Source organism: Erythranthe guttata, chromosome 5 (assembly GCF_056151865.1).
Source record: "Erythranthe guttata isolate IM_541 chromosome 5, IM_541, whole genome shotgun sequence".
Classification (NCBI taxonomy): domain Eukaryota; kingdom Viridiplantae; phylum Streptophyta; class Magnoliopsida; order Lamiales; family Phrymaceae; genus Erythranthe; species Erythranthe guttata.
In genome coordinates, this window is record NC_142537.1 from 14,955,572 (window position 1) to 14,968,946 (window position 13,375).

Genomic DNA, 13,375 nt, shown 5'->3' on the forward strand with positions numbered 1-13,375 from the left:
TCGATTTTTTCACACTATCGATTTTAATAACATAAGTGAATTGATTCAATACTTTATATTTTTCAATAGTGGATATTTCCGGGTTGACCCGAAACCGACATGGACTTGGCGTGTGCATTTTTGGACAAGAAACCGGATATTTCCGGGTTGACCCGAAACCGACCCGGCCGGGTCCATGGTCAACGGGGGATCGAGGGTTAGACAGTAGGATGGTTATGACGAACCCCGAAATGTGCTTTTTTGGACAAGAAACCGGATATTTACTGGTTGACCCGAAACCGACCCGGACTTGGCGTGTGCATTTTTGGACAAGAAACCGGATATTTTCGGGTTGACCCGAAACCGACCCGGCCGGGTCCATGTCAACGGGGGATCGAGGGTTAGATAGTAGGATGGTTATGACAGTTGTTTTTAATTTTGACTATTATTTTCCATTTTCATTGGTTCTGTACTAGGATGATTGTTACTCGTTTTTCTATTTTGATTGTGTGGAACAATTACTTGTTTTTTGTTTTTATTGTTTTGAACGATTACTCGATTTTCTATTTTGATTGTGTTGAACGATTACTCGATTTTTTATTTTTATTGTGTCAAAAAATTACTCTATTTTCTATTTTGTATTTTAAATATGATTAAAAAAAATTTATAATAATAATTGTACTCGGGTAGTTTTACGCGAACATAGACCATGTACTCGTGTAATTCTGCGCGAGCAAAAGCTCTTTGTTCGCGTGAAACTACGCGAGTACAATTTTTTATTTTTTTTAATGCGATTTAATTTATTATTAATTAAAAAAAAAATTACTCGCGTGATTTCACACGAACAGGGATGTTTTGCTCGCGTGAAATCACGCGACCAAAACTTCTCTGTTCGCGTGAAATCACGCGAGTAAGAATATTTTTTTTTTAATATACTTTTACGACTTATTATTATTATTATTTAAAAAAAAATTGTGCTCGCGTGATTTTACACGAGAACCGACTCAGGTCTCGCGTGATTTTACACGACCACTGAGAAGGTTCTCGCGTAAAATAACACGAACAAAAAAAAATAAAAAAAAAATTATTCATCGTCTCGTGTGATTTTGCACGAGCACATGCCATGTGCTCGTGCAAAATCACACGAACACAAGAAAAAAAAATCAAGTACTCGTGTGATATTACGCGAGCACATGCCATGTGCTCGCGTAATATCACACGAGTACTTGAAGATTCGAGAGAAAACGAAAATATTATCTCCGGGTCTATATTTGTTGGATCCATTTTAGAAATTGTTGAATATCTAATTTTTTTTTGCAATGAATGTTGAAATTTGGTTTTTAAAGAATTATAGGATTTAAAAATAAAAATGTAAAATGGTAAAAACTTAAAGTAAAAAGGTAAAAAATTATGGTAAAAAAATGCCTGTTCGCCAAAATAGCGCCTGCGTATATAACAACCCTTTAAAAAAAAATTGGACCATAAAAGGTTCAGGCCTTAAATGAACTTTCCATGTTTTACAGTTTAGTCCCCAGTTTTAAGGTTTATTTGAAATGTACAGTTTTGCATATAAACCAAGATTTTATGCGTTTTTCTATCCCTCAATTTACGTAAAAATCCCTCAACTATAATTTTTTTTTACATCTCCACCCTTATGATGTCAAATTCAACATAATCATCTAGATTTCGTGGAATGTGTTCTAGTTGTACTCGTTCTGTCTAAAAATACAGTTTCTAATGTACCACAATCTGATATTTACAAGCCAAAAAACACATATTATGATCATCTTGCTTCAAAATATGGAGTTCGAATGGGATAAAACGGGTACCAAAATGATAGTATTTCATACAATCTCGAAGATTGCACTAAATTTGAAACCGCAAGGGTGGACGTGTAAGAAGATTTATAGTTGAGGGGTGGTTGTAATTACCCAAACAAGATGAGGGTTTTTGTAATTTAACCATACCTCAGGGGGTGGTTGTAATTTACCTTTAAAATTTAATGGTTTTAATGGACTAAACTGAAATTTGAATATATGGATTTTCTCAAATTATATTTCAGTCCTTCATGTTTTAAGATTTTTTTTTTTTGGATTTGGGGTAAGGGCCATTTTAAAGGAATGAGAACTCAAATTAAGTTTCTTATTAAGATTTTGGGGCGATTTTGAATTCAATTATTTTGATGGGTCGAACAAATATGTGAATTCTTTTAAATTCACTTCAGGGTCCACTGGGATGGAGGAATTTTAAAGTTTTGTTCGGTCAATAAAGTGAAATTGATTTGAAATTTCAAATTCGGTCTTATAAGCCTTAATGGGGGAATTTTCGGATTTGAAGGTCCATGCCTTATTTGGTTTAAAGGTTTTAATAATGAGTTGGTTTAAGGATACGAATTAATTTTTAATTCAATAAACTTCTGATCCATTATAATTTAAATATTAACGAGTCAAAGTATAGATAGTGGTTATTATTAATCAAACAAGGCTTGACTCATTTAGTATTTGACTCGAGACTTTGATTATAAGTCTAAATCGAGTTGTTAATTTAGTTCTAATCCATATAAAGTTAGATTTATTGGTTAATATTTATTTGGCCGCTAAATCTAAATAAGATTGAACTGTGAGTCCTACATCATCTTTAGCTTAAATTCAAAATAAAGATGAATTTAATGTTTTCAATCCATACTCATTTTTATGAATAACCATATTACTGAGTTTGATTCGAAAACAATACAGTGGGGCAACCTAGTGTTGGATACATACTGTTAGCGCTAAGGTGATGTCTTTAGAGCCTTTAGCGTTCAACAATGACTTTAAATTTCCGAATAATTTTTTGGGTACATCTAATGACTTGTTATTAAGTTTGTCTGACATTTAAAAGAACTTATTGAAGCATGAAGCCACCCTCGTGACCTCATTGCATTAGTTAGCTTATTAACAATGTCACGATGTTTGTGTGTATGTGAATTCATGCGAATATTTAACTATACCCCTCGGTAGGTTGATATTTGGTCGAACCACATATGCATCTGTGGTAATAAATATATGATGGTTGTTGGGATCCATGTGAATAATAGTTGCATCCCTTGATCATTGATTACTACAACAAGAGTGTCACTTACAGTTAATATTATTGTCCCCTCGGCTTGATATTAATGTTGTGCTAGGCATCTTGAGATGTATTCCATAATTATTTAAAGTTTCAAAGTCAAACTTTGGATTATAATATATTGATTTTATTTTCGATCTCTATTTTAATTTATTTATCTGCTTACACATTATCTGCCTATAACACATTTGTGCTTAATTGCACAAATATTTTTATTATTATTGTTTATTATGGTGCATAGATCTTGATTTTTTATTTTGGATAGAATAATAGAAGAACCTAGAGTATATGAACGTTCTAATTTTAAAGCTTATGATCATTAGGTGCACCATCTTAAATATTTTTTTCGGGGGCATAAGGTTCAATTAGGCGCAAACACTGGAAGGTTCCTTAAAGATATTATTGAACCTTATGGCGCAACATTAGAAGGTTCCTTAAAGATAGTATGAATACGTTTTATTTTGAAACGATAAAGTTGAAACAAATTAGATTTTGACATATCTTGTTTCAATAATATATAAAGAAAAGGAACATAAATGAACACATTAAGTAATAGTGTAATCTCATTTTCAGTTATAGCACTTCAGTTAGTGTTGTTTCACTAACTTAAAAGTGGATATGGTTTTTTTTTTCTCCATGAGCGGTTAATATAAAGTTTGTTGTAAAACATAAAGGATAATGAATTCTCATTGAATTCAAGAATTTTAACTATGCACGTTAAGAATAAATAGTTAAGCGAGAAAAAGACTACGTGCTCATTTGACTAGTACCCCTTAAGATAAATTAATATAATTGTAGTTGCATCTCAAGTACGCCGAATAATGTAATTATGTTTGTTTCTCACTTTTGTTTGTTCTATAATAAATTTTGACTTAGTACCTAGACACGTTTAGTGAATAGATCTTGGGTTACACTATTCACGTAAATGTGTATATAAAGGGTTATTTACATAACCATTATTTAATTGATGTTGAAAGATACATCTATAAAGGTTATATAAGATATTTGGGATTGAGGCTATAAAGACTTTTAGGTTTTCTTTTGAATTTGAAATAGACATTTGGTACCATCATTAGATGGAGTTAGATTTTCTCTTGAACAAATACGATTAGCTTGTTCATTTGAAAATATTAAGTTTGGTCTATTTCATAATTCAAAATTTAACCTATAATTTAAGTAAAAGTCTCTTATAGTAAAATTTTGCATAAGCAATTTAAATTGTACTACAATTTAAGAATAGAACATTCAAGGACATTCGAAGAAATATGATAAGTCATTCTTTTGCACTAAGGTATATTTGGGAGAAACATTAAGCACTGCTATATAAATTTAAACCGGGAAATGTAAGATCTTTTAAGAATGTTGAGTTTGAGGGGATAAATTTAGATTAGAGACATTGTCTTTAAAGAGGAATCAATTCGATTCCTAATACTGCTTTGACAATGTACATATTTTTATACTTGTCATTGCTCGAGAAGTAGATTTGGAGTTTTGATAAGACAATGTTGAACAATTCCTCAAATCAAGATTGTTTTTAAAGAGGAATCGATTCGATTCATAATACTGCTTTTGACAATGTACATATTTTTATACTTGTCATTGTTTGAGAAGTAGATCTGGAGTTTTTATAAGACAATGTTGAACAATTCCCCAAATCAAGTTTTGTTAATTGTGATTACAGAGAGCAAACTCAACAATCTTAAGAGAATAAGGCATTAAAGATGAGTTGAAATTTAGAATGACAAGACATGAGGATCTTATCAAATTGCCATAAGGTGTGAAGTTCTTTGGTTACAAATAATTGAGACCAAATGTAATTCAAATGGGCAATATTGAAAGATATGTGGTACGTTTATTCATTAAAGATTACACTCATATCTACTGTATTAAGAGATTTATGGACACAAGGAATATATTTTAAAATGGTAACATTTATGGAATAATAAAGTGCAACCATAAAATCTTAATATTTAAAGATTTGAAGGATATTGATTGCAAACTAAAGTAGCCCATTAATGAAATTAAAATTTCCATTAATGATGTTACAATCCTAAGCTAATTATCTCATATGTACTTTGGAATAAATAAAGTTAATGATTGTATATACCCAATGATCCGTGGGAGATAATCTCACAATAAAGGAGACATGTTTAGTAAAAGAATGTATGCATTCGGTTAAGGCGTGCATAAAGTTAGGCATATTCTCTCTCTCTCTCTCTCTCTCTCTCTCTCTCTCTCTCTCTCTCTCTCTCTCTCTCTCTCTCTCTCTCTCTCTCTCTATATATATATATATATATATATATATATATATATATATATATATATATATATATATATATATATATATATATATATATATATATATATTGTAAAAGGGTAGGAATGTCCAAAAAAGTAAAAATATATGGTTAACACATGCCACCTCACCTTTGACTGACATATTATATAACAGTATGGGGTGAATGATGTTTTTTTTTTTTTTTTTTTTTGATAATGCAGGAACCCGCAGCCAACCATATAGGTGCACTGGGTAAACCTAGGGTGAATGATGTTTTCAATACTATAGGGGGTGAATGCCACCTATTCCATAGTCAGGGGTGCAAAGTGTATGTTACCCTAATAATGTAGAAATATAGGCAAGCAAAACAATAATAAAAAAAAAAAAAAAAAAAATTTGCTATGCATATCAAGCACCTCCGACAATAAACACAAATAAATATGAAGGGGGTGGTTAGAATAAATACCAAAACTTTCTCACTTCAATACTACCAAGTTTAATACCATATTTTAAAGAAGTTTTTAAAGTTTTTTCTTAGATTAATACCACAATTGTTTTTTAATAGGAAAATACTAAACTATCCCTTATCAAACAAAATACAATTTATGCACAAAAATATCTTTTCTCCTCATTTCAATACCAAAAATTAAAAAAACTCTTTTCTTCTCTCCAAAACCTAACCCTCTCTTCTTCTTCTTCTTCATCTTCTTACAAACCCTCCAAAAATCTCAGAACTCAAAAAAATCAAAACTTGTAAAATGGAGTCACAAGACAATAAAATGGTGGTTTACATGGAAGCAGAACCCATTAAAGTATGTATTCATGTCTTTTTTGAGATTCAAAGTCGATTTTGAAGATTTTTTTTTCTTGAAATTCGCCTACAGTTTTCGACACATACAAATCGAATTTTTGGTCATTTTTCGACACCAACTTGTCGAAAATTGTGTTTAAAAAAAACCAATTTCGACATGTATGTGTCGAAAAAACATGCTGCTAAAAAAAAAAAAAATGTGGTGTCGATATTTGACCAAAAAAAAAAACCAATTTCGACATGTAAGTGTCAAATTTGGTTTTTTTTTTTTTTTTTTTTTTTTTTATAATACAATTTTCGACAAGTTGGTGTCGAAAATTGACCAAAAATTCGACCTGTATGTGTCAAAAATCTATGGCAGGTTTAAAAAAAAAAATCTTCAAAATCGACTTTTAAGCTCAAAAAAGACATGGATACATACCTTAATGGGTTCTCCTTGCTCGTAAACCATCATTTTATTGTCATTTGTCTCCATTTCGTAAGTTGTGTACGGTTTTCATTTCTTTAGTTTTTAGATATTTTAGAAGGGTTTGTTGGTAGGAAGAAGAAGAAGAAGGAGGAGGTGAGGGCTTTGTGAAGAGGGAGATGAGTTTGAGGGAATTTGTGTGTTTGGTATTGAAGAAAGAAAAATGAGATTTGTAATGTATCTTTGGTTTTGATTTTCATTAAGGGTATTTATGTCATTAACTATTTATTATCAATTTTTTTTATTTTGATGGTATTAAAGTAAGAAAATTTTGGTACTTGTTCTAGCCACCCCCAATATAAATTAATTCACCTGTGCCATGAATTTGTCTCAATGCACTCGAATAAAAAAATATGGAAGACTGTGATCATGGAAGAGATTACGGATTTTACAAATGTAAATTGTCGAAAGAACAAAGAGTCGTGTGCCGCCTTATGTATTATATTAACTGGCATTATAAAAGCTAAATTATTGATTGACAACCCTTAGGGTATTAAGCAAAATTATATTGCGATTGATTTTCTACTTGATTTCACTGTTAAACCCCGTTAATCATTAAAGTGTACGTTTATTGTTACATAAAGGGGGTAAGTGATAGTTTTTTACGTAAAAGGGGGTAAGTGTTATATATTACATAGTCCAGGGCGAAAAATTGTATTTTACCCTAAAATATAATGTGGGGTTATTTTTGTAAAACGTGAGCGTGGGTCTCTTATCAAAACAAAAACAAAAAGTATCCGTGTTGCTAAAAAAAAATAGATCCAAAAGACATTAGCAAATTCTGCAATAAAAATTAGGTAAATAACAACCGCCTCCCTGAGGTAATTAAGGTCTATTTACGGGAAAAAAACCCTCATGTTTCCATAATTACACCCATCCCTTGCAATTTCTAGATCTCTTACCTCAACACCCTTTTGTACGGAGGTTGATATAAGAAATTTACAAACTGTATGGGGCTGGATGTAGATTCTACAAAATGGGGGTTTGTTCGTAAATGGTTTTTATCTTAGAGAGGTAGTTGTAATTTACCCTTAAAATTTATGGTCCTACATAATAGGAAAAAAAAAGGGGGGGGGGGGTTATATATGTGGAGATCCATTCTATTAGATAAATATGAGCTTATTGAATTTACTGCCACTGTAAGAATCGCAACTGTGCGATTCCCCCTGTCATAAAAAAAATAGCAAATACCCTTCGTGATAGTTAGTCAAATGTGAAAACCCCCTTGAAGCAAATCGTGTATCTCACATGCGGTTTGTGCGACATTCTCTTCATTTTTTCCTGTGAAATGACAGAATTGTCCAAGCCTACACCACCATCTCTCTCACATCTCCTCTCTCCTCTCATCTTCGTCTTCTTCGACTTCTTGCTTCTTTCTCTCTCACATACATATTTAATAATTAATAAAGACGAAAACATAAATTTGAACCTGAAATCTAGCCCATTCTTTCAATGGAATCTCATTAATTTTTATGTTACTGTCGAATTCGGAATTGGAACGCATAACATCTTTACAAAAGGGCCTAATATTATTCAAGCGAAGTGGGGAATTTTGGGGAGAGTGAAGAAGGGTATTGCAGTACAAACGGATTTCGCCATTTTCGACGAGGTATATATATGTTTCTAGCCGAGAAGGATTCCACCTTTTCCGACGACGAAATTGGAGGGCTTTGTGGATGTCGAGAGCAGCGATTTTATTGAATGTCTTAAATGAAAGAGCCATTGGAATCTCGCTCATACTTTTCATGCAGAAAAAGAAGATGGCGGCGGAGATGGGGTTCAGCCACCAGTGGAGTGAAGACGATGATGATCAACTTTTTTTTTTTTCTTTAATTAAGTTTTAGAAAATTACAATTTAACCTCTTTAAGTTTCTTCAATTTTTCAAAAATTCAATTTGGTTATTTCACACATATAATCTAATGTAGAGAGACCTATAGCAAATTGCCCCTAGAAAAAAAAAATCAACTTCATATATCTTTTCATTCCAAAACCCTTTTCAAATTATTATACATCCCTTTTCTCCTAGACAACCTTTTAAGCCAAGTCTGTCCATTTCAAAGCATTTATTCTCATCTATTTACCCCTATCACCTTCTCCCATCACAACATTGAAGCATTTCTTGAATTCTTCTCTCTATCAATTTTTTTGTTGTTCCCGGTCATAATAACCGACTGTGATTTTATCAAATGATCGAGGTAAGAACTCGATTCATTGTCCTCAAGACAATTTTGCATTGCAGGTGCTCACGGTTTCATAGCAATTGTCTCCCACGATACAACGATCTTATTTCGAGATAGTAGCACTACAAACTTTGAAATTATGAACCCTCGAATGAGTTTTGAAATCTGAGTAAGAGTACATAAGATGATATTCACAACAAATATTTCCAGACTAAAGAAAGAAGAGATTCCGAAGAACAATGTTTGGAATGGAGTAATTCAAGTGGTTGAGTTTGGATTCCATTTATAGAATCTAAACAGTTGTGGCAAATAGTCACAACTCATTACAAAAAGCAATATCTTGAGTGACGACACCTATTTTCACATGGTTAGACAAAAAATATTGTCGCTATGTTTGTCACTAACTCTATATAGTAACAATAAAAAAAGATTAAGTGATTACAAGAAGAGATATTAGTGACAACATAAAATATTGGCCTTAAGATATGCGATTATAGACAACTTTTGATGTTGTCATAATTGGGATGTCACTACTGTCATTTTTTTTTCTTGCAGTGACTCTTAGGGAAATAACTTTGAATCTTACTCGGAGGTAGTATTCAACCAATTAACTATCATAAAGAATTGTATGCCATTGTTCGAGCTTTAATTTGGATTATTGGAGTCATGATATTCTACACAATACAAAGGGTTCATTCTTCATTCCGACTATAAAGGGTTGAAGTCTATCAATTGACTAAACTTAACTTAACAACGAATTTTGAAATATGATGAAAATTGACATCAAACTTATGAAAATTGGTGGAAAACTTGACAACAAACTTTTATGTTTGGAAGCATTTTTATTTCGTTTTCATTGTTTCCCCAAAATACTCGTGTTTGTTAAATTTTTCAAATAATTTTCTCAATAACATTTCAAAAGTTTCCCTCTCCATCAAATATGATGTCACTGCTAAAATACAAAATGTATTCACTAAAAAATAAAAAAAAAAACATCACTTCATCTCTCAAAGTTTTCTTGTGAAATACATTTTTCTAACACTCTTAAACATGATTTGACTGATACAGTGTATTTTGTCTCCTTTCAAAATATAAACAGACATTATTTTCATTCTCAAATTCTTCACCTAAAACATATTTTCCCAAAATGAAATCAAAATAAATTCTAAAACGCTTCCAAACACTTTAAAACTTGGAAATGAACTTTTACAAGCCTGAGTTTATGCCAAAACCCTAATCAAATTATTATATGTAGAACCATTCTCCTTGACAGCCTCCAAGGCCAAGTCTCTCCATTTCAGAGCATTTTTTCTCATCTCTTTACCTCTATCACCTTCTCCCATCACAACATCCAAACATTTCTTGAATTCTTCTCTCTCTATCAAAACTTCTCCATTTGCTCTTGCTCTCACCCCTGTGCCCCACACCTCCTCCACGAGCTTAGCGTTCGTCGGTTGATCGGCAAAATGTGGGCAACAAATAAAAGGAACCCCACAAATCAAACCCTCCAAAGTAGAATTCCACCCACAATGTGTCACAAAGCAACCTATAGACTTATGGCTTAGCACTTCCATTTGTACACACCATTCAACTATCATCCCATTTTCTCCAATATTATTATCATCAATCATTTTCTTCGTCTCGTTTTCGTCTACACTATCCGATGATGATGATCTTATAACCCACAAAAAGGGTCTCTTGCTTTCGACTAATCCATGCAGAAACTCGACTTTTTGGTCTTTATTCATCACCACTAGACTCCCGAATGCAACATATACAACGGAATGCTCCGGTTTCGAATCGAGCCACTTGAAATAGTCTTCTTTCTTGCTGATGAACAAATCGCCACCGAAGGATTTGTCTGTCGAGTCGTTCCCATTGGAGAAAGCAGACGGGATTAACGGCCCTATTGTAATCACATTGATATTCTTGGCTTTGAGTGATTCGATTGCCTCTTGTTCTAGTTCTTCGAATGTGTTGAGAAGAACAAGTGGTTTCGGGTCCTTTTCGAGTTCTTGCATGTGTTCAATCATCATAGGTTTCATGAACGAATACATTGGGTTATCGAGCAAGAGAAAAGTCGGCAAATCACTCGAAGAGAAGAGAGGCAAATCTTGTATTATATCCACGGGGTCAATTATTTCATTATGGTGTTTGGAGAATCGATGATAAATGGCCAAAGTGCTGGCGCATTGTATGGAAAGAAAAGCAGACGGGATTTGCATGTCACGCGCAACCGCCGCTGCCCAAGGCAGGAGGAGGCTGTAGACTAGACAAGTAACGGGTTCGGGTCCGTCCATGGACTCTTGGAGGATCCGGGTTAGATTTTCCGACCCGACCCGTTTGAGTTCCGCCATGTAGTCAGCGGTGGATTTGGTGGATTTTTCTTTTTCTTCTTCGTGGTGGTGGCCGTCGGAAAAGGAGGCGTAGGAGAGGCGGTGGAGTATCGGGAGAGAATCTTGGAGGAGGTGGAGGATGCGTTCGGTGGTGGCGAACGTGACCTTAGCGCCGAGGCGGGCGAGGTTCTTGGCTAGCTGGAGAATGGGGTTGATATGGCCTTGTATTGGGAATGAAATTATCAGAAAGTGGTGGCTCTTCATTTTCAGATAATTCTCGTTAATTCTTTGATCATTAATGTTTTTCTATATGTTGTAATTGAGATTTATATATATAGATGTCACACTCTTGTAGGAACTGTCTTTGGCAATAACAATGTTGTTCTTTTTTTTTTTTTTAATTTCCCTTTTTTTTCTGTTTTTAGAAACTTGTGGGTGCAATTTATAATTAAACAATTGTGCTGCCATGTGGATATATAAGTTAGGGGGAATGGACAAAAGAACTTGTACAGCTGTGATCTTATATATATATATATATATATATATATATATATATATATATATATATATATATATATATATATATATATATATATATATATATATATATATATATAGCTGAAGAACCAAGAAACGTTTGTGCATGAGGACAAGTTTTACTGCTAGAATGGAATAAGAGAGAGCATAATGCATAGGGATCATATACTTTATGTTTGGTATGGTTCTAACAGGATTGTGTTTTTTTTTTCTTTTCTTATGTTAGAATTTAGGATTAGTAGAATTGTACTATAATGTGTTGTTGTGTAGGAGAGAAATTATATTTGAAGTTTTGCAGTGTTGCACTTGAAATATTTCAAATGGGTGGGAGTGAGATTCGAACGCATGATCTTTCATTTGGTCTGACTCTGATATATACCATGTTGAATGATTATCTCAATCAAAAAATTTAAGTCAAGGTTCTCCAACAAAAGGTCTCTTAAACACGTTGGAAAATATATGGAAATTTATTCTCGGCCGTAAAAGAAAGCAAGAAGACAATTTATGCGAAGAAATGGTGTATTATTCAATATATTTCGTATTGTTTACAGTGAGCCCTAAGTCTCATAATAGTAGAGACTAAGGTGCCTCGAGAAAACCCTAATCGCAATTCAAGATTTATCGCAATTTACATTCTTTAATATGAGGGTAACTGTGATTTAACCTAACTAACATTTTTTTCCCCGTGCGATGCACAGGATATTATTTAAAAAGTGAAAAAATAATCAATTTAATACATAATAAGAAAATATAGTACATAGAAAAATTTAATAATGTAGTATTATTCATGTTATATATGTTGGCGCCAAATTTCTGTTAGTGAAGATTGAAGAAATCCGCCATACGTGGAAATTAAAGATTGACAAAGATTTGTTTTCCATGTTTATTTTGGAATTAATTAGAGTCCTATTTTTGTAATATTGTTATTAGGACTTAGATTTATTTCCATGTATTATATTCTAATTAGGTATATTTTGTACTTATCTAGAATAGAAGTAGAAATCGACTAGGATTCTATTACCTAGTTAAATCGATTTCTTAGGGCCCAAGTTAGGTTTAGGGTGGTGATTTCGTGCCTATATAAGGCTCTCAACCTCATATGAGTCCCATGGAGCTTTAATAAGACAAATCCCAGCATAAATGCTTTGAAAGGGTGCAGCCCGTGCTGCAGCCCCGTCGGCACATCAGGTGTGGCAACAGAACAGGTTTCTTCTATCAGGCCATAAAGAAGATCGGCGTTTCGGGAGAAGTGCTTAAAAGATCTCGGGAGAGGTCGATCCGCCGTTTGAAGGAAGTTCAACATTGGAGGAAGTCCAAGAGTGCGGAGGAGGAATTGCTTTGATTATCAACAAGTTCGAGTCGTGTGCAAGAACGACGTATCACATAAAGAGGGAGTCTTTAGTGTTTTATTAAGTCCTATTAATGTACACTTAAATCTGAACTAGTTTTGCAAGTCCTCGTGGATGTAGGGTACATTTGTATCCGAACCACATTAAATTCTTGTGTTCTTTATTCTTCTTTTAGTAGATTTATTACTGTGACAACACAAGAATTCTGTTACCACACCTAATGTCGTAACACGTAATCTGTCTCAACAAATGAGTAGATATTCATAGGCATTTAAAATCAACAATATATAACATTAGTTTTTTTTAAATATTGCATATTAAGATTTATAA

General features: G+C 33.0%; 1 protein-coding gene across 1 annotated transcript; it reads right to left on the reverse strand.

Moving 5' to 3' along the window:
• Nucleotides 1-9,836: 9,836 nt before the first annotated feature.
• On the reverse strand, nucleotides 9,837-11,423 carry LOC105958563 (crocetin glucosyltransferase, chloroplastic). Its single transcript, XM_012982569.2, has one exon. The coding sequence runs from the start codon at nucleotides 11,421-11,423 to the stop codon at nucleotides 10,044-10,046; it is 1,380 nt and encodes a 459-aa protein (XP_012838023.2). The 3' UTR covers nucleotides 9,837-10,043.
• Between the last annotated feature and the right edge of the window lie 1,952 nt (nucleotides 11,424-13,375).

Bases quoted from the DNA above. Each gene is read 5' to 3' on its own strand.
- LOC105958563 (XM_012982569.2), bottom strand. From the start codon at position 11,423: ATGAAGAGCCACCACTTTCTGATAATTTCATTCCCAATACAAGGCCAT.